At 32.9% G+C, this 23053-nt stretch overlaps 1 protein-coding gene across 2 annotated transcripts; it reads left to right on the forward strand.

The window, feature by feature from the left end:
* The first annotated feature begins 13403 nt into the window (after window positions 1-13403).
* Window positions 13404-22692, forward strand: LOC144561564 (DEA(D/H)-box RNA helicase family protein). Of its 2 annotated transcripts, none has more exons than XM_078310542.1 (19): window positions 13404-13952; window positions 14624-14779; window positions 15054-15122; window positions 15647-15753; window positions 15850-15928; window positions 16235-16408; window positions 16539-16687; window positions 16910-17005; window positions 17172-17274; window positions 17414-17476; window positions 17625-17686; window positions 18005-18101; window positions 18697-18815; window positions 18901-18943; window positions 19221-19331; window positions 19847-19939; window positions 20046-20129; window positions 21081-21346; window positions 22479-22692. In XM_078310542.1, exons 1-19 carry the CDS (start codon window positions 13515-13517, stop codon window positions 22495-22497), a joined length of 2328 nt encoding a protein of 775 aa, XP_078166668.1. In that variant the 5' UTR covers window positions 13404-13514; the 3' UTR covers window positions 22498-22692. The 2 variants fall into 2 exon arrangements, with proteins under 2 accessions (XP_078166668.1, XP_078166669.1); XM_078310543.1 differs by having other exon boundaries at window positions 21084-21346.
* Window positions 22693-23053: the final 361 nt, after the last annotated feature.

Genomic DNA, 23053 nt, shown 5'->3' on the forward strand with positions numbered 1-23053 from the left:
CATATTTCTTTTTATTTGTAAAAATTAATACAAAATAATATAAGATAAGATAATGGGTGCCTGAGTGGCTGTAACATCTCAAATATTTGAGTAATTATTATTTATACTTAAAGATTGTTTTTACATAATTTTGAATCACTATATACTAAATAGGAAAAATGAGTTTCTGAACCAATTAATATAACATAAATAAAAATAAAAATAAATACTAAACTTGCCATTTTTATTTTTATTTTCTAAATCATTATTTGATTATATTTATTTTCAATTACTTGCTCGGTCCGTTAGATTAATTTTCATTTCAAAAACCTAAAGGAAAAAAAAAAAAACTGTAAATAAAAAGGAAAGGACACCTTTGTAAGGCGGTTATGCATGAAACCCCACCCGTTATAACTCAGGATTTAAAAAAAAAAATAGGATCAATTTTTATTATTTAAAGAAAACAAGCATTATTAGTTTGTTTTTTAGAAAAAAAAAAAAAGCTCTACCGATTCTAAGGATCGGTGGAGGGAGAATTTAAATTTTATTCTGTGCAATCAACAATATTAATCATTTCTTTTTATTTTTTCCTCCACCAATCTTAGAGATAAGTCGAGCTGTTTTTTCTAAAAAATCAAATATCATTTTTTCCTCCACCCATCTGTCTGAACACTCTCTCTCTGCCTTCACAACAATTAGAAAGAAAATTCATATTTAATTCCCTCATGACCAGGGTTGTCCTAAAAACTTATCTGGTAGTGATGGCAAATGACTCAAAAGACAACCATCTTTGTCCCTATATCAATTCAAATTAATTTCGTTGATTGAACTAAACCTCCTATATCAATTCAAATTAATTTCGTTGATATGTTTAAGTTATTATCAACTATCGTTTTCTAACTAGGCCTCTGATTAAATCATCTTGTCTTGAAAATTCTTTACGACCTAGTACGTAGAACTTTTGTTAGATTGTCAATTTCTTTGAAATGGTTAATTATCGGCCATATTAATCTATATCTAATTAATATATATGATCCTATCTGACTTTGGTTAAATCCTTCTTTAAAATTGGTTTCATTAAATTTGTTGTCAATATTTCATGTAATTTATTTTTGAATATACAACTGATAATTTAATCATAGTGGCGCAACAAAAACATAGTGGAAGTATTTATATTTATGTAATAATTTTATAATTTAATCAGAGTAGCACAACAAAAGCGTAGTGGAAGTATTTATAATTTATGTAATAGTTTTATAATTTAACCATAGTGGCGTAGCGGAAGCGTCGTGAAAGTATTTTCAATTTAAGTTGGAATTTTAATTAGGACAAAATTCGTTTTAAAGGGAAGGAAGAATGTAACACTTCATTGGTTGGTTATATTTAATATATAAAAGTAAATACAATTTAACGTTAGAATTTTGAGGACAAAATTCCTTTCAGGGGAGAATGTAACACATCATCTATTACTTATATTTGTAAGGTATAAAAGAAATTACATTTTAATGTTTGGATTTAACAATTATCAATTAGTTTTATTTTTATTGTATAAAAGTAATTACAATTTAATATTTGAATTTTAAGGACAATTTTTTTTTAAAGAGGGGAAAGATGTAATACTACGTATTTTAAATACTAAATTAAGGAATTTTGTGGACAAAATTCATTTTGAAGAAGGAAAGAATATAACATCTCGAATAATTAAGTTACTATTATTTATACTTAAAGATTGTTTTTGTATAATTTTGAATCATTATATACTTAATAGGAAAAAAGAGTTTTCTGAACCAATTAATATAACAGAAATAAAAATAAATACTAAACTTGCCATTTTTAGTTTGATTTTCTAAATTATTTATTTGATTATATTTATTTATAATTACTTGCTCGGTCCGTTAGATTAATTTCCATTTCAAAAACCTAAAGGAAAAAAAAACTGTAAATAAAAAAGGAAAGGCCTTGTAATGCGGTTATGCATCATGAAACCCCACCCCGTTGCAACTTATGATTTTTTTTTAAATATAATCAATTTTAATTATTTTAAGAAAACAAGTATCATTAGTTTGTTTTTTAGAAAAAAAAAGCTTCACCGATTCTAGAGATTGACATAACTGCCTTTTAAAATCTGACAAAAGACGAAAGATAACAGATTTGACGAAATCCACCGATCCTAGAGCTCCACTTCAATTATATTTTTATTTTTTTGTGTGGAATGTCATAGATTTGAAATCTGACTAAAGATCCCTTATGACCATTTTCAAGTTGAAAAACTTGAACCCCATTTTATCTAAAAAAAATAAAGAAACAAAGATGTGTTTATAGTTGTGAATATTATATTGCCACCAGCTTTTTGTCCCTTGGAAATAATGCGGTAAGCATGCATTAACAGCTCTTTCCATGTAAATTAATTAGTTTACTCATGAGAACTGAACGTTCTAATTATAGTTAGGTAACGAACGAAAATAATGAGGGCGGTATAAAAAATGATCCGAAGATACAAATTATGTCATGCATTAATTTGTATGCCATAAGAAAAATGTATTAAAGCAGCTGTTTGGACCATTTGCTATCAAATTTTGAAGGTAAATACAATACAAGTAGATATAACAGATCAATTGGTTTCTCATTTGTCAAGATATGGGAGAAAATCAACAAGTTGTAGTTCTTGTCTGACAATAGGGACCACAACCCGCCGCACTCCTTAGTACAAGGCAATTTAACAATCATTGGCCGAGAGTGTTAGACCTAGCTGCCTTAAATCGCCTTTATCGATGCTTGGCTTAATAGCGCAATATCTCTTGTTAGGAGATGCGAATCTTAATTAACCATATTTTTCTTGTCTGGAGCTAGCTTAAATTAAGTGTCAAATGCCACCAGGTGATACTTCCCTTTTATTGCCTCATCAATCAGGCAAAACTCCCGGTCGAGGTTGGATGGCCAGAAAGATCACACCTCAACCTCCGTCGTGCTGGTGCTAGTGCGCAAAACAGATTCTATGGAGTCTTGGATTTGTTTTCTGTTGGAGATATATAAAATTTAGTTTATTTGGATTTAGTAGCGAATAAGAGAAGTGGGCTTTGATGACTTATCAATTATCAACATCCTTTAAGAGCACCGAGAAACACTTTCCAATAATAAGAATCAGATTTTTGGAAGATTAATTTTAGTTTTTTCTAAAATAGTTATTTTCTAAATTAATACAATATCAAATAAGGAAAGTTATGTATGGCAAATTTCTTGGGGTTTTTTTTTATCATACTTAATTTCAGTTCCAGTTAATTATACCTTGTACTTAATTTTCTATTGTAAAAGCTAGTTCTATAAATAATTATAATTGATATTATTATTTAATTTATTTATAAAAACTAGTAAACCACATGATGTAACAAATCACAATTAATCACAATTAATATTAATTACTTGTTGAATGTTAAAATTTATAAGATAATATTGGGTTAAGAATAAATTTATTAATGGTGCTATATATGGTAATTTCACGTCACATAGTTATGATAAATCAGCGGTTGGAGTTTTATTTGTCTAGATTAGAAGTTTGAGAGCATAAATTTGTCACAAACAAAAAAAAATTGAAGAATTAAGAAAAAATGTGAACTTTTCTACGAGAAGAAATAAGTAATATTTTAAGATAAGATGAGCTAATTAATTCATGAAAAAAACAAACCAAAATCAGCTAGCTAGCAGTAAAGCATGACAGTATCAACGAGAGACTTTTTGAATAACATTGAATAAAGTAGACCATATTCAGAAAAAGAAAGGCACAAGTACAAATTGTACTACTAAAAATCAACCCAACAATACGCAAACCATCAAAAAACAACAAAAGAGAATGACTGAACTCAAGAACTTAGCTTAATTATTTTCTAATATATAGCTGGTCTTACGTTGTCAATTGAAGAAGGGATAAGATTGAGCAATTAAGGAAGGTGAGAGGATATGTGACTAATATATAAACAATATGCGGCAATTTATCAATCATAAGCCTTTCCATTTAGTATATAGACCAAAAAAAAATAAAGGAGAGAAAGAGAACACACATAATTAATAAAGTAGGCATTTCGCGTATTTGGCGTCAAATTTGCGACAACAATTTAAATTCTTTAGTAAAATTTTGTTCTGAATTAACATTTTTCATCTATTCTAGATTATTCTTTAATGGAGGAAGTGGTAGGAAGTACAAAGTACATAGTACAAACCCTTCCACGTTTTTTTTTCTTATAGATTATTCTTTAACAAAGTACAAAGTACAAACTGGTCCCATGGTCCAGTTGGGACCAGTGGAATTTTGTCAAAGAAAACATCTTTTCTCAGTGAGGATGAACTTTAAAAACCCTAAAATATCTAATTTGCCGAGAAATAATTCTACTACGATCCTAAGGATTGTAGGGTCCCTACAATTCTAAATCCAATCTTTTATTTGTTTTGAGATTCGTGTATAAAAAAGAACATCTATAGAGATTCGTACAACTCAAAAAATGAAATGTTGGATTTAGAATTGTAGGAACCTACCATCCCTTAAGATCGTAGCAGATTTATTTCCAATTTGCCGACGTTAATGGTGGTTATCGCACCATTGTCTTCAATCGTACCAAGGGGAATTGGTCTCGGTAAAGTCGACGTAGTGAATAAACCCTTAAAAAGGGTAACTTATTTCCTTAATCAAGCTCGTAATGTTGTTCTGTATCTTACTAACGGATCTAATTACAAGTACAAGTGTCAAATTGGATCTAATTACAAGTAGTTGAAAACTGTTGCTTATAATTTATCTTTTTGGCAATAATTCTTATATATCAAGGAACCAAATCCAGCCTGACATTAGAAATAATAAGTGACCTTGCTTTGCCATTGTACAATCTGATCGAACCAATTTATTTAAAAGTTCTTGTTCAATTTTTTTATGCGAATTAAACGGCAAAATGGTCCATCATTATTGTCATTAAAACTAGCTTCTTGAACAAGATTTTAATTTTGTGCACATTTCTTTTAAATTTTGAAAGGTGAAAATTGAGCTGAGGGTTCTGACGAGACCATTTACAATTGATCCTTGGAGATAATTGCAATGAGACTCTCAAGGCTGTCGTTGCCTTTGTTCATCTTTTCGAGTAGCCATTGACCAGACACAATTCAGGAGATATTCACTAAAAACTCAATGAAAATTTTTAGAGCTCGATCAGGTACTAAACAACACCATACATTTTAATTTGGGAAACCGAACTATGTTTTTAAGGCATTTTTCAAGATAAGGGCATAGTGGTCAATTTTTTAATTAATATTAATATGTATTTTGAATTGATGAGATAAAAAACTGGGATATTAATAAAGTAAGTCGTGCGTTTACATGGGAAAATAAATAAATTTAAATTTTTTATTGGGCAAATGTTTAAATTATGAAGTAGTGATGGATATATATATATATATATATATATATTTCTTTAAAAAGGAAAAACTACTTTCAGATAATATAGGCCCATTCTTAGCCCTCATAGCCCACCAGTAGCTTCCCTTAATGGGCCCAAACTAAAAATAGTTATCTCAGCCCAATTAAAATTGCAAATCCGAAACTGTGTAACCCGAAACCGCCTTTGCTCTCCACTTGATCACTTAAAAACTCCACTCTCACCTCTTGGCAAGATCTGCTAATGAACAAAATTCCTGTTCATGACCGGTTCGGATTGAAATTGGAATATATGAAATTAGCATGACCTAAATGAGGTAAGCATGCATTAACAGCTTTTTCCATGTAAATTAGTTTACTCGTGAGAACTGAATGTTCTAATTAGTTAGGTAACGAAATGAAAATAATGCGGGCGGTATAAAAAAGATCCGAAGAAACAAATTATATGCCATAAGAAAAATGTATTAAAGCAGCTGTTTGGTCCATTTGCTATCAAATTTTGAAGGTAAATACAATACAAGTAGATATAACAGATCAATTGGTTTCTCATTTGTCAAGATATGGGAGAAAACCAACAAGCTGTAGTTCTCCACACATAATCGTTATAATCGACCCATGAAGATATGTTTCAAGGCTTTGGATGTTGTGAACTAGTATGTCTTCATTCTTATATTATGCACGTAGTTGTCCTGATACGTTAACGGTTGAGATTGAAAGATAAATTTTCAAATTAAATATTAGCCCTCCAATCACATAATATGTCTTCTTTTGATTAAATACATCTATTTTATGTGTAAAAGTCTAAATTTAGTTGAAAACATACTCACCACACAAACAACTACATGATTTGTCACAATTAAAATTGAATGAATCCCTTGCAATCCGTTTTCTTATTTCTTCTTACAATTATCTCTGATTCTTACAATTAAATTATTTCCTTATTTTTTCATTTCCTCCGTTTCATTTCTCCTTTTCCTCTATAGTTTGACAATGAAAATGAAAACAATCATATCTTTCCAAATTTTGTTTAGGGGTACTGTATCTTTGTGAATATATGAATAGCAGATCTTGTGCTAATGGAAACAATCATATCTTTCCATTTTAATTCATTTATCATTTTCAAGTTTGTTTTGTTTTGTTATGATCAGAGACAGAGCTAAATTCAAGAAATAGGGGTCAATTGACCTCCATTTATTTTGATTTTTTTTTTGTACTTATACATAATTTTCTATATAGTATAAAATAAAATGTTATAGATACGATAATTTTGACCCTCATTTATATCGTGAAAATTTTATATGACAGATCCTATTCATGTTTGACTCCCATAATTTGAATGTCTGACTCCGTTTCTGATTATGATAATATCCATATATCCACTTATGTTTAATTTGTTTCCAGCTGCAGTGCTGCATGAATTTGTTTTAATCTTCTACAATAGTTTGAGACATAAAGATTGCTATTCTCGCGAGTATTAATTAATCATGCTTGGCCCACTCAAAAGACGAGGACGAGGTTATAAATATTCATGGATATACATATTAATTTGGTTTGATAGGGACTTTATTTTCCAAGAATTTGCTTCTGACTTTATGTAAATCTTGAATTTCTTATATATATATATACCCGCGGATTCGTTTCTAAATTATCTGACTTGAGTGTTAAGAAAATATATAATTAGAAGGTCCCCCAAAAGAAGTTAGCAAGAATTAAGTTTGAAATTCTGTATGTTTGACCAAGGAAATTCTCGTAGATATTGACATTAGATATTATATTGCCTTTTATTTAAATATATAGTTCAACTTAATTCCATGTGCGCGCATAAATTAATGATCTTCAGGACCCATTAAGATGCAATGTATAAAATTAATGACTGGTTCGAGTCAATATATATATATAAACTTCATGTTATAGTTTATATATATTGTTTTAATAACCTTAAAGCGTGTGGATTTTCCATTTAATCGTTTTACTAACCTTACGCAAGTAACTTCAGTTGTTGAAACACATGCAGTCGTACTTAATTTGAATAGAAATGAACGATTAAATCAACACATTCACTTGTGTAAATTACCAACAAAAATATTGTAAATTACCTGCACTTTTGATAGTAATTCAATAGTTTAATAGTGCTTTTTAAAAAACAAGAAATTTACCGTATATTCCATACAATTTAAGCATATATATTAGGATTTTGCTATGTAATTAACAACTCACAATCAATTCTTTGTTTGGGCCTTTTGGGGGCGGTCTTGAGGTAAAAACAGACAATGATAAAGTAGGAAGCTAGCTAGCTATTAACCAAATATATGTGATTTAAATATTTTAATTAACCTACATATATATGCCACATGACAACAATACATGTACATATCAAGAAATTAATTAAGTGAAATAAATAGACATTTTTCCTTTTATACAATATAAAACATTACATATTGTCCTTAGAATCAACTACAAAGCCACAGCTATATATTTATCATATAAAAAAACAAAAAACAAAGGTAAACTAATTAGAACTACATATATTTATGCACATATCATGTTGGCAGACATACAAATATGTAGCTATATATACAAAGAAGATCGAACATGCAGCGCGCTACAGTAGATAAAACAATTTAACTATTTAATTACAACACACATACATATATACATATATACATATAAACATATAAACAAATGAGTTACGTATACACCACACCCTTTTTAGTATTGCATCTTTCCCCATTGTAAGTGTGAGACATGCATCCTGAAATTTTAAGTCCCTGCATTGTGATAGCATGATTTTATTTTGCAACGCTCTTTCCCAGGGCATGCAGGGTGCCTCACCTGTTAATATATATATAACGGCAATAAATTAAGTCATTAGCAAAATTGGCCAGGATGTGTGTGTGTCTGTGTAATTATGACTTATGATCGATGATGATAACTATATATAAAATGTTAAAAACTTGTTGCACATATATATATTTACAAAATGATAAAAGGAGAAGAAAAATGTATCTTAACTGGTGGTTTTGTTGGCCTTGGTCGACAAGGAGAGCTCATCTTCGAGTTAGAAATAATAATCGGTTTCAATTAATTTATATTATGTTCCTCTAGCTCTCTATATATGCAGAACTCTGATTCTGAGTTGCTATATTTATAGCAAAATCTTAACATGTGTAATTGGATGGAATATACCCCTATTCTCAGATCATTTCAAAGCAGTCAAGTTAACAGCTAGCGATCGAATTTGGCATGGAAAGACAACTGAGTTGCTATTGAATTTTCTGTAATTAAATTAAAGAATGTAGCTTGGCACTTGCACAGTTCGATCTGCTAATAGTTTGTAAATTATGTCACGCACTCTATATCTCGGGTAATATGGAGAAATTTTCTGAATTCAATTTACGACTGAGTCATCCTACATATATATTTTTTAAACATCTGTATTTTGGTCATAGCATACTTAATTTACGGGGAATATCCAAACTAATTCCATTCATATGTTCTAAACGAAAAGTTCCATGGAAGTACGTACACTAGTGGAAAATAAGGAATCAGAATCGGTTATATACGTATATTACTATCAGGATCGGTTTTTTATTTTTTAACCAACTGATCTTAATAGGCACTTATCTTGATCGGTTATACCTAAGAACCGATCCTAATAGTATTTTTCTCCGTTTTTTAATACCCATTAAAAAAATAATTAGTATCGGTTTTAATTAAACCCGATCCAGATTCTTCTTTATTAGTATCGGTTTTAATTAAAAAACCAAATCTGATCCATATGCTACACTATCAAGATCGGTTGTACATAACAACCGATCGAGATGCTAAACTATCAGGATCGGTTGTTATGTACAACCGATCCTGATAGTTTAGCATCTGGATCAGTTTTCTTGTACAATCGATCTTGATAGATTTTTGGAAATTTTTTTTTATTAAAAATAGTTTTCTAGATCGGTTTTTAAAATATAACCGATCCTGATGTTTGGTTGAATCTAAAAAATAAAATTTTATTTATTTGGCCAGCTTCCATATAAATATGCTGACCCAATATGCTACAAATACAAATCACATACAAATATTGAAATATATATGCATACAAATCACTACACATCATAAATTGTATATCATAGATATACACATCCTAAATTAAATATCATATACAAATCCTAAATTATTACAAAAAATTCATGTTCATGCAAATTAAGTTTACACATCACATCCTAAATTGTTGTACTTCTTCTCGGCTTTACTTCATTTAGGAAAATTTGAACCCACATTTTCTGAAAGTCGCCCAAGCGTTGTACAGTATGTTTAGCGGGAATATTCTGCATTTTTTAAAAGATAGAAGAGCATGCACAATTAATTGTGTATTTTATTATATTTGAAGCAACAATGTTTAATTACTTTTGAAAAATATATAAATGCATATATACCCTTAAGTTCGGAAAAACATCGATGTGTTCGTTTATTATGTCTTGCATGAGCAACATGACATAATATGCACATTTCAAATTTACATTTCCATTCCAAATTCACATTTGCATTTCAAATGCACATTTCAAATTCACATTTTCATTCTGAATTCACATTTGCATTTTCAATTGACATTTCCTTTCCGAATTCACATTTGCTATAAAAAATTAGAAAACAAACCTATTGGGAGAGAGAGCCATGGCTAGGGTTTTGGTGGGAGAGATAGGTCGGCCACGGAGGAGAGGGAGCCACGGCACAAGGGTTCCGTTGGGAGAGAGTTAGAGCCGCCATCAGCTTGATGGCAACGAAAAAGATAGGGAGAAAGAGAGTCCTGTCAGTTTAGGGTTTTGGAGAAGGAAAGGGTTTTGGAGGAGGAGAGGGGGAGAGAGTAGGTCACGGTTTGTAAATGGAGGAGATGGGATATGAAAATAAAAAAATGGCTAAGTACCCTTCGGCGCCGAAACCATGAACAATCTGGATCGGTTCTTTGTTAATAACCCTTGGTACAGTACCCATATCACATCACTAGCCCTTGACTGTTCCAAGCAAAATGGAATGGACTATATATTCCACAGGGGAAACAAGATAGAAAAGTACTAATACTCGACTAAACGGAATAGGCTTATACTTTTCCAAATGGACCTAAAATCATAAATGGATTGAAAGAAAACATAATTACGAAAAATTACCAGTATAGTCCCTGCATATCCTCTTTGGTGATTTGCTTTCCTCCCCATTGATCGCATCAGCAAACTTTCTCTTTTCAGATCTGCTTATTGCCGTATTATTCATATATTAAAAGGAAAAAAATATTCTGTCATGCAAACTGTTTAGAGCTTTGTGACACCCTAAAACTCAGCACCCATCCCCAATTCAACAAAAAATAAAACAAACCAAAAGAAAAAACACCTCTAGGTCTACATCGACCCTGTTTTCATGCTAAAAGAAGCCCAAATTTTCATATACTTTGGTGTGAAATACCAGTTAAATCTTAAAAATAGAAGTTATTTCAGAGAATAAAGTAAATTGCTTAAACAAAAACACACCTGTGTTTTGTAAGGTGATGCCTTGTGTTTTCTTTACAGACTGCTAGATGCATATATGATACCGGTAATTTATTTTCCTTCCTGTATTTGGCATCAAGATCAGAAGAGGTACGAAAAGCAGCTTCCATTTCATTTTTTGATTTCATCAGAGGACTCGAGTGATTAGTTGGACATAAAGGTGCCATCTTTTATCTTCTTTTCCCCCTTTTTCTGCAACCAAAAGTGAAGTCAATAATCTTTACTTTTGCAAGAATTAAATAATTTTATCAGGAAACAGGAGACAAATTCAAAGATAAAGCCAAGCAAGAGTATTCATCACCGATTCCTACCAGTTGTTAAATTTGCACCCTAAAAGCCCTTCTGATTCCATGTCCTCTCATGTACCTTATCACCATCTGACAATCGTCATTTGTCAGCAAGGAGATCCAAGGATCACAAGCCCGAAGAATGGTTAGGAATTGTCAGATGGCGATCAGGTCTAAAGGATGCGGATTCCATCACCAAAACCCTAAAACCTTTAGAGGCACTGGTACGAAGTCAAGGAATACCGGGTTACTTTGGTACGTTATTGGTTTCAATTGACAAGGGAGGAGATGCAGCACAGACAATAAACTCAACAAAAACTGTGGTACTGGTACAACCAATTCAGTACCAGACTAGTGCTGGTACAAGCATCTCGGTATTGGTACATGCGACTTAGTACCAGACTGGTAGATGTGCAGTTCTGATAAGGCAAGATGCTGTCAGAAAAAGGAAAATGAACCAGGTGTTAGCTATCCAGAAACCATTTAATTTTATTTTTTTTTATCAATTTTGGCTTTCTTTTTGCTGCTTTCGTATGCTCAGATGGTTGAGCTTTTGCATTTGTTTTTATATTTGTTACAAAACTCATGTAACCTTACAGGAATGAGATGAGATGAGATGCATATTGTACATTAGTACTCGCATTATAGTCCATGAAATGAGATGCATATTTTACAGGAATAATACGGACATTAATTTCTCGCCTAATTGATGGAGCACTCGACAAGTGTTTCTTTCTTTCCCTCGATCGTTTCAGGAGTTGTGGGAAAGAAAACTCTCGAGCTTCCAAATCAAAATAGAATGCCGTTGGAATGAGGCGCGGGTTCTTGATTCTTTCCACGTGTATATATATATACACAGAGATCAAAGCTTATAAAAAGATATATCCAACGGCTCTAAATTTGGAACAACTGAATTATGTTTGCACCGCCTTTATCATAAATTTGGAACAACTGATCTAATATTTGTTTGCTGTCCATAATTATAATAACTACGTAAGCATCGATATATTTCCATAATTATTTATTGCTATCCATATATAACAAGGACTTCACCACTGTTTCAATATTATAACAAAATCAAACTACAAACAAAGAATTTGGTTCAATTTATGAATAAATTATCTAAGCCAAAAAAATAATGGCCTAGTTCCATAAGGCAAAGAAGCTTCTTCGTAATTTAAAATTGCCGAATCAATTAATGGTAGCAAAAACACTACACTAATTATCATGTTTAATTTTTTTTAAATTGCATCCATGTTGTGTGTAAGTATGTTTTTTTTTTTTTTTTGCATAGACTATTTTGTATTCAAATGTTACATTTTAATTAGAATATTTTAAAATAATTTTGTTGAATGTATTATATATAGTAAAATGACTGCTTCGTGAAAATTCATACAACTTTTCTCTCCTATTATTTTCTTGCTAAAAAGAAAAGAGATGAATTAAGAACATACTAAGTAAGGATGGAGTCAAACTTTCTAACTATAAGAATCAAACATATATAGAGGCAAATCATACTTATGTCAATCGTTTCAAAAAAATTATATAGGAGTCAATTATATAAAAAAAATTTGTGAAAAATGGGAGTGGTCAATTATTTTATTCTAAATTATAAATAAAATTATATAAAAAATAAAAAAAATGAAGGTCAATTGACTCACATCTACCATTTTCAATATGCTAGGCAAAGCCACACAACTATCTTTTTTTTTTTATTAAAGATATAGAGTTAGCACTAATAAATGTGAGAGAAGTGGGATTAGTTCTCACTTTACTCGAAAATAAATTAAGCGATTAGTTTGATCTGATGTTTGATTGGAACCTTTATTATGTATCAAGATTCGTGCATATCTAATCTGTATAAATCTCGAATGGTGTGGATCTAAACTGATATATTATAGTGGAATGAATTATGTTAACATTGGTTGAGAGAGCCCAACTTCGTCCTGGAATGGTATTCAAATGGAGGCCCACGAAAAGCAGAGAGGTTATGAAGCCCATCACCATATCTGTTAGAAGCCCAAATCGACACTTAAGTCGGAATCCGTATCACCCCAGTACCTGAGTTGCAAGTGGTGAATCTATACCGTTCATTTCACTTGCACGAATCTCAACGCATACCTCCTACAACCTCAACAGCCACCGGATTGAGATTGGCCTGGATGGAATTAATCTGAGGCGTCCATTTTTTTCAATCGCCGGCGCTAAAACCCTAGCGAAAAACCCTCGGCCTCTCTCTCTCTCTCTCTGCGCTCTTACCTCCCGTCTCAGCAGAAAGCAATTTCTGAACCGCCGAAAATGGATCCCAACTTCCGGTTCGACCCGGACAGCTCCTCCGATGAGGAGGAGATAGCTGTAGGAAGGCCGCTTCCGCAGTCACCTTGGGAGTTCTCAGCTTACTTGGGCTCGGCTGTGGATGATCCCATGCAAGAAATAACCACCTCGGTTGATTCCAAGATCTCTCGTGCCCTCCAGGAGCGTCCCCCTGTCTCTCATCCCGACCACGAGGAAATTGGCGAGCATGAAGAGGAAGAGGAAGACGATGACGAAGATGAAGATGACAGTAGTGAGGCAGAGGAGGAGGAGGAGGGGCAGGAAGAAGAAGAGGAAGAAGATGAGGTAGAGGAAAAAGAAGTAGATAGAGAAAAGGAGATGGAGGAGGGAGAGAAAGAAGAAGATGACACTGAAAACGAGGATGGAGATGTTACCACGTCTGATGATGAATCTGTTAAAAAGGTAAGATTCTCAGTTTAATCCAGTATATATGTACTGGATTTCTTCAATATTGGCTTAAATATCTTCAGAAATTTTGAGGCTCCCTCCTAATTGGCAGTTGGACTTGAGAGTGTTATAAACTGTTCCAGTCAATAGGGATTTACTGATCCTCTGTATTCCCTTTTTGTCCAAACAATCAGTCAGGTCTTTTGTTGGTGTATTTAGATCAAGCACACCCCAGAAAATGATAAGACATGCTGAGTCAGACTAAGTTGGATTATTTGGACTTATACTATATCTATACATGAATTAGATTGAAAGCAATCACAAACATCACACTATGTGCAAATGTGAGTCGAAATAAGGTCTGGTATGAGATCCTCATTTCCTTTTATCTAAACGTTAATTGTTAATGATTTGACCGTTTCTAAGTTCTTGAAAAACAATTCACTTTATAAGTGTCCCAAGGTAAAAGTAATTATCCCAGTTGGTGCATCCTTTAATCTTGTGATTCCACTTCAATGTGCTAATATTCTGTTGAGCCTGATTGATTCTAACTTTTATTATTCAAACACTGTGAGTTAGATGGTTTTCTTGTGAGACGCTAAGGTTATGTCTTCATCAATTATATTATTGTTGCTTTTTACCGTTCCGTACCATTAGGAAGGCTTTCTTGTGTCAATTCTATGCAGGGATCTCAGAAAGCTGAAGCACTGGACCCATCGACTTTCTTTGCATCTTCGGAAGGAGCATCCTTTCACGCAAATTCTTTTCTTGATCTGAACCTGTCTCGTCCCTTGCTTCGAGCTTGTGAATCACTTGGATACCAGAAACCAACTCCAATTCAGGTTATTTTGTTTATGTGCTAGGATTGATTAAGATTGTCATGTTTTGTATCAATTTAATAGGTTTGTAGATACAACCCTAAAGGTTACTATTTGTTTATCCTATTTTTGATAAATGAATTAGAGATGTTGATGTCATAGTTTTTTTATGCATCTCTTGTGTAGAAACTCAAACTGCAGCGAAAATAACAAAAGGATCTGACAGAATATTTTAATATGAGAGAAACTCTACTGATAGTCTTTCTTATTGGTATTGCTGTTTTATCAATGTATGCAGGCTGCTTGCATACCTTTAGCATTATCTGGTCGAGATATATGTGGCAGCGCGATAACTGGCTCAGGAAAGGTGAACTCATACACAACTTCCTTTCTCCCTGCTTTTTCCTTCTGTTTGTAAAAGTAGGAGTACATTTTCCATAAGTAGACCTGACTGGACCTGTGGGTGCCAATGGGTTTTTTTTTTTTCTATATATGTGCCCTTTAATAAAGAAAAGCACATTGACGAGGTTCCATGCCTTCAAAAATATTTTTCAAAGAAAGTTAGCTCAGAAATGCAAGCAAAATTTCACTGGTTATGGTTCACATTAGGTTTTGATCTTTCTTTTATTAATCTTTCATATGTGCCAATTTGGGTTTGGTCTATCTATTTATTTGGGAAAAAAGTGAAATGAAGCTTAAACAGGTTGGTTTGGACCCAGCCAGATCAGGTTGACCTACAGAAGCATAACTGTGAATATATTCCTACTGGTGGCAGCATGGCTATGCTACAAGTCCTGACCTGCAGAAGCCCCAAAAACCTTAACTGAAATTAGTTTTATATCCAAGTCAATATAGAATTATTTTTTTGACTTCTTAATATGTTTGGTTCAGACAGCAGCTTTCAGTCTGCCAGCATTGGAGCGCCTTCTTTATCGTCCAAAGCGCATGCCTGCAATAAGAGTTCTTATCCTTACTCCAGCAAGGGAGTTAGCTGTACAGTGCGTTTTGTTCCTAACAGACACTCTCTCTCTCTCTTTTTCTCTGTCCTTGAATTTTTGTGGTTCTCATCTTTTTTTTTAACCACCATTGTGTAGGATCCATAGCATGATAGAGAAACTTGCACAATTTACTGATATTAGATGTTGCCTTGTTGTTGGCGGGCTTTCAACGAAGGTATGCAGTTGATGTCTTTATATCATTTAACTTTTTCGTCTCCAATTGATTGTGATCTTTCTTTGGTATATGTTAGTTGATTATTCATTTGCTAGGTTTTTTTAATTGTAGAACATATCACTGACATAGGTTTCAAATGTGATAAACTGAAAGGGCCTTGTTTGTGGATTTCTGGTATGGGGTCTTATTTTTTAAATCCAGAAGCAGTTGTTATATATGCTGTTCGAATACAGGCTCAACTAGATACTAAAATTAAAAAGTAGAAGCCCATCCTACCCTTGTTTAAGTTTTATTGTCCTTTTCCAGATGCAAGAGGCTGCCTTGAGATCGATGCCAGATATTGTAGTAGCCACCCCAGGTCGAATAATCGATCATTTGCGAAATTCATTGTCAGTTGGGCTGGAAGATCTTGCCATTTTGATTCTTGATGAGGCAGATCGGCTTCTCGAGTTGGGTTTCAGTGCTGAAATTCAAGAATTGGTATGACTTTCTATCTGGTTTTATATGTGATATCTATTTTTGTATTTATTGGACCAATATCTGTCTATTTACCTTGTCATTTATTAGCTTTTGGTGATTTGGATCTTGCATTAATATTCTTAATATGTAGATTAAGTTTTGTCCAAAAAGGAGACAGACTATGCTTTTCTCTGCCACCATGACTGAAGAAGTGGATTCACTCGTCCAGCTCTCTTTGAATAAACCGGTGCGGCTTGAGGCTGATCCATCCCTGAGACGTCCAAAATCTTTGACTGAAGAGTAAGCTCGGCACGTTTTCAATCTACCATCTTTTATGATACTCTTGGTTTCCAAGTTGGTTTGTAATCTGTACAATGGCTACTCAGATTGTCTTTGATTCCACTTTTTAGAAAAGTTCAGCGCCACCAGAATGTTTCTAAAATAACTACTGTTGTAAGCAGTGTCATACATTGAATCAGTGTAAAGTTGTTTGATTTGATGTCTTGTTTTTGTCCTAAATAGGGTTGTTAGAATAAGAAGGGCACGTGAAGTAAATCGAGAGGCTGTTCTACTTGCGCTATGTTCCAAGACCTTTAAGCAAAAAGTGATTATCTTCAGGTTGTGATTCCCTTTTTGTTATTTATTTTACCGTGCATCCATATGCTTTCTATGCACTGTGTTCAAGTTTCACCCTTTTGGTTCTGCTTCGCATCGAGGGATTGACCAAACTTTGGTATTCCACTTTGTTTCTGTTTATTCATTTATTTGTTGAATACTTGTACAGTGGAACAAAGAAAGCTGCACATAGGCTGAAAATATTATTCGGCTTAGCGGGGATGAAGGCTGCTGAGCTCCACGGCAATCTTACACAGACACAGCGCCTTGAAGTAAGTATAATTTGGCTATTATATACCTATGTTTACTCGTTTCTAGCGGTTTTGTAATATTGAAAATACTGGACTGTGTATAATAATTTAAGAATTTACCAAGGTCATTTTTAATTTCTTTATTGTATTTCCAATGTAGGCATTGGAGCTTTTTAGAAGGCAAGAAGCGGATTTCCTAATTGCTACTGATGTTGCAGCCCGCGTAAGTTAGAACTTCTTGCTGTTTTTCTACATTTCTTATCGGAGGTTTTGACCTTGCACTGTAGAAATTATACCAGGTACCTTGATTTAAAAATATAACTTCTATTTATTTTCTAGCCTTTAATTATACTCAAACAATGTGTTTATAGGGGCTTGATATAGTTGGAGTTCAAACAGTCATCAATTTCTCCTGCCCTCGAGATGTCAAAATGTTAGTAAGAGAGAATTTTTTATATTCTATTATAAAACTTGGATGCTTCCTAATTGTCTTTGTTAACTGCGAAAGATGTATAGACAACACTACAAGCCTGAATACACTCAAAAATCAAAACTGAACAAAAGAAAATTAAAAAGAGAGAGAGAGAGAGAGAGAGAATAAAGAATTGTTGACCATGCAATATGGTATGACATTAGTATCCCTGTGCATATCTAGCTATATTATGAATTGTTGACCATGCAATATGGTATGACACTAGTATCCCTGTGCATATCTAGCTATATTATGCTATTCTTCTGTTGATCTGTGCAGGTATCTGCATCGTGTTGGAAGGACGGCTCGAGCTGGTAGGGAAGGATACGCTGTTACATTTGTCACAGATGATGATCGATCTCTCTTGAGGGCCATTGTAAGTTCTTGACCTGGCTAATACTGATCCAGGCTTGACCCAAATAGCATTTAATTTTATTATTTTTCCTTCTCTTTTCTTTTTTAATTAAAAATGAATGGCTGGGATTTTGGTTAGGATATTTATCTGCTGGCAGGTCTAATTGAGTTAAGATAGCAGTTGTTATATTACTTGATTTGTGAAGAATTATAATTGGTACTTTCTTAAAGTGAAGGCTTGGGCTCATTTTTTTCCTATCTTTGCATTCAAAATATATGAAAAAATAAATAATTAATTTTTTTGCTCATAATTTTACAAACTTATAATTTTGCTTATTATGGGCTAATTCCAGATTTCATGGATGCACTAGTATAATAGTTGATTTTGGTGCTTTGTACCTGCGGGTGGGTTAAGTTAGATTTGAGACTTTTATAATATTCTCATGTTGCTGGCCTAAACAAACCTGGTTCATTGCCATGAATATTATTTTCTTCTCATGTTATGTGAGGCAACACACAAGTAGGCTGAGTTTATGAAACATCATAAGAGGGACTTTTATGTACTTCCCTGTTTTTTAATCTTGTTATGGGCTTACATGACACATACTCTGGTGTAGGCAAAAAAGGCTGGATCTCAACTGAAAAATCGACTTGTTGCTGAGAAACCAGTATCTGAATGGTGTAAATTAATTGACGAAATGGAGGATCAGATTTCCAATATCTTTCAAGAAGAGAGGTCCATATTTTTAATTCTCCAGAGTATTAATAAATGATAATATGTAGTTATTGCCTAATATATTTTTTATTTCTTTTGATTCCAGGGAAGAAATGATTTTTCGGAAAGCTGAAATGGAAGCTGCAAAGGTGATTACTTTTACTCATAGGAAACTTTATGGACGATTTCTGATCATAAATTTCAAAACAGCATTTGCTATCCTATATACTATTCAGAAAAGAATAATTTTCATCTGAAGAACTAGATCCTTGGTATAAATGTTATGCTATTTCTGTTTTTAGTGTGAACTGGTAGGTTAATTTCAAATTTAGATTCCTTACTCTTGCATGTGTGTGCCCTGACATCAAGTTCAGGCAGGAAGTTATTTGTAAGATTTTCTTATTCTAATTTGAATTGATATGATAGGCAGAAAATCTGATCGCTCATAAGGACGAAATATACTCGCGACCTAAGAGAACCTGGTTTGCAACTGAAAAGGAAAAGAAGGCTTTGGCAAATGCAACAAAAGCACCAGATGTAGTTTATTTGTTCACTCTCTTGACTACCTTTGTTGTTGTTTTGTTTTGTGCCTTCTCAATAACTGAGAATCTAAAACTGAACTTTCAAAATAAAACCATTAGATGTGATGTCACTTCAACTGATGGGAAATAGCCATATTTTGACCTTGTTTTGATTGGCATCAAGGGCTTGTAAAAAATTTCAACCGATGGGCACTTTATGGATGTTGATTTTCCAAGTTTTTGGTTCCCATTAAAACAAAGTTGAAATGCAGAGTAATCTAGTTTCATCTAGTGTTTTTTTTTTTTTATTTCAGAAAATTTTGTTATTATGGATATAAAAAAGCGAACGCATGGATATGGAAACATTTGAACTCTTTCTTTTTCCTTCTACAGAATAAATGTGTTGTTTTTATATGTCAATATTTGTTATATAAATCATGTATTACTGTTATGTAAAATTTAGCTGTGCCAAAATTCTAATGGCAGTTTATTCTATTATTTCCCTTATTATTATTTTTTATATCGGTGTAGGTATCACTGAATGAAGGTACTCCAAACAAGGTGATGAGTGCAGAGCAAGCAGAGGAGTTGCGACATAAAGAGAAGAGGAAAAGGGAGCGGGAAGTATGTGGTTTTTATTTGTTGAATTTCTCTTTTGCTAATTGTTAGTGTACCTTTATTTTAGTGCTTGATACATATATATCGCCTTGCACATTTTATATTTGTGCAGAAAAATCTTCCTCGCAAAATGCGCCGAAAATTGGAGGCACGAAGAGAAATGGTGGATAATGAGAGAGAAGATGATGATAATCAGGTTTCCATAAATATTCTAAATTCTTTAAATTTTTTTACAGTGATAATTTTTGTTTGCTGGGTTTTTCCCTTCCATATCCATACAAACATGCATTTAGTGGTATTTTGCAAATTGCAATAACACCTCGTGTGGTGCAAATAACACCAGAAGTTTCTGAAATCTGCAATCTTCCCATCATGGTTCTTATGAACTGGAAATAACAATATTTAAAATTATGTCAAGCTGCACTGACTTAATTACCCTGGACCTTTTTCGGTTACTTGATTAAAACATTCCATAACCTATTAATGGAAGGCTAAATCTGAATGAGTAAAATTTCAGGACTAGTTTCTAATAACGTTGTCTTGATTTTATTTCACTACTGATTTTGAATAAAGATACCATTAGAGGAATGTTAGCATCGTCAACATAACTGAGTATGCCATGATTTGGGTAGCTTGGCAAGCAACAATGACTAAATTACCCTGGACATTTTTCATTTAACTTGACTGAATCACGACATAACCTGTTCATGCAAGTCTAAAATCTAGATGAGACCTTTTCATTCAACCTGATTGAATCATGCCATAACCTATTGATGAAGGCTAAAATCTAAATGAGCAGAATTTCAGAATTGAAATCTAATAAAGTTAGACTTGATTTGATTTCACTACTGTCTATGAATAAAGATGTCACTATAGTCAGGCCAACATCGTCATTATACCATTTGTTTTGGTACTTGCCGGTGAATGAGCTGAAAATGCTGGTTGGTTGCTGCATAGTGAGATATGCCGGGTGTTATTTGCAAATGTGTGCAATGCTGACTGTAATTATTGAACTTTTGTTTCTCTTGTTTAGTTTTATGTCTAATTCAAGGATGTATGGAAGTTGTTTAAACTTCAAAAAATTCTCTTCAAAATACAAAATTAATCTTCTTAATGAGCTGTCTTTTATGTCTTTCTGTTGAATTAGAAGGAGAGAGGAAAGAAGATGGGACAATCAGTTGTTGATGTCGCTTATAGACGCGCAAAATCAGTAAAAGCCATGAAGAAGGGGGGTGGAGCTGGAAATCTGAAGAAGTCTTTAAAGAAACCTGTCAAGCAGTCTTCAAGGAGAGAGGAGATGCATGAACTTTTTCAGAGTGACATGAGCGACAGAAAACAAGCACGAGGCTTTACAAAGGGCACTGGCAATTCTCTGAAAAAGAAGCACAAGAGTTCTTTTAAGAGCCAATCGAGGTATGCTGTAGTTTTTGTATCTTTTCCCTTGGGTACTGATCCTTCTTTTGTTAAGTTGAATTTTATGAATGAATTAAGTACCGCTATATTACGACCTAATAGATAGAGTAAATTACACAAATGGTCCTTGAAGCTTCATTCAATCCCAATTTTTTTTTTATAGTATTGAAGTTTCCAACTCATCGGCTAAACAGTACATTGTAGTTTACTATATAGTATTTTTCTTTTTGTCAAGAAAATAGATATTCATTCTAGTCACAGTGACATAAATGGGTCCTCTTTTTGACTGATTAAGATATAGCCACTAAAAGAAATCATTTTATTCCGTGTCAACTACTGGGGTCTGCATCCATTTTCAGACTGAAAGGTGTTGTTGGGCCAAAATGATGTGAACTTGATATGTTCACAGATCAAACTGTAGTTTTTGTATCTTTTCCCTTGGATATTGATCCTTCTTTTGTTGAGTTGAGTTTTATGAATGAATTAAGTACTGCTATATTGCGACCTAATAGATAGAGTAAATTACTCAGATGGTCCTTGAAGCGTCATTCAATCCCCATTTTTTTTTTTAATAGTATTGAAGTTTCCAACTCATCGGCTAAACAGTACATTGTAGTTTGCTGTGTAGTATATTTCTTTTGTCAAGAAAATAGATATTCATTCTAGTCACAGCGACATAAATGGGTCCTCTTTTTGACTGATTAAGATATAGCCACTAAAAGAATTCATTTTATTGCGCATCAACTCCTATTGGGGTCTGCATCCATTTTCAGACTGAAAGGTGTTGTTGGGCCAAAATGATGTCAACTTGATATGTTCACAGATCAAACTGAGAATTTTCCGATAACATAACAGTAAATGGGTTAATATTTTCAGGGACTGCTTCTGTAATGATCCCCTAGAAATCATACAAGAGTTTGAAAAGTAGAAATGTCTAAAAGAAAAGAAAATTTAGAGCTTGAAGTTATTACAAAAGTAATACTTATCTTTTGAAACACAAAGCGAACTTACTTGGCTAAGATAGCCATTTTCACTTTTTTGGAAGGATGATTGTTAAGTATCATAATTCTTACACAGTAGGTAATATAGTGAAATTTATGCTTATTTTTGTTCTCGTGTTTCTTTTTCTCAGATACAAGCGCAGGAAATAGAAGATTGCCTTTATTTTCTAAGTATTGTATTTTTTAGCTCAAACAATGTTCAATCTTTTCTTTGAAATTTAAGTTATGATGTATTAAAGAAATGTAACATTCTGTCCACAATTTTGTCAATCTATGTTTATTTCAACAATCACTTGTTATCTCATTGGGTTCAATGATTTTCAGAACTAAAATTGTCTGATAAACTGAAAGAAATGAAATTTCATTGGCAAATATGGTAGAACACAGTTCAGAAGAACGAGGGAGAAATCATTTTAGGTAAGATATGCTGTGCAAATTGTGACAGTACTATTTTAGGTAATGGAAACATTTGTTCATCAAAATAATTTGGTTAAATTAGGAGAACTTTATATTTCAAGTGAGGTTTATTATAAGATTGAGACTGATCGCAACTGGCATGAGAAAATATCATACGATAGTGGATTAGTGGAATTCGTACCTCTGCATTAACTCAAAAGGGAATCTTTTGAGTTGATGAATTTCAACCATTCGATTTGTTTTAAGATTCATGCGGATTAAATATGCATTAATATTAAAAAATCCCCTA

The sequence above is a fragment of the Carex rostrata genome, chromosome 11 (assembly GCF_964058835.1).
Source record: "Carex rostrata chromosome 11, lpCarRost1.2, whole genome shotgun sequence".
Classification (NCBI taxonomy): Eukaryota; Viridiplantae; Streptophyta; class Magnoliopsida; order Poales; family Cyperaceae; genus Carex; species Carex rostrata.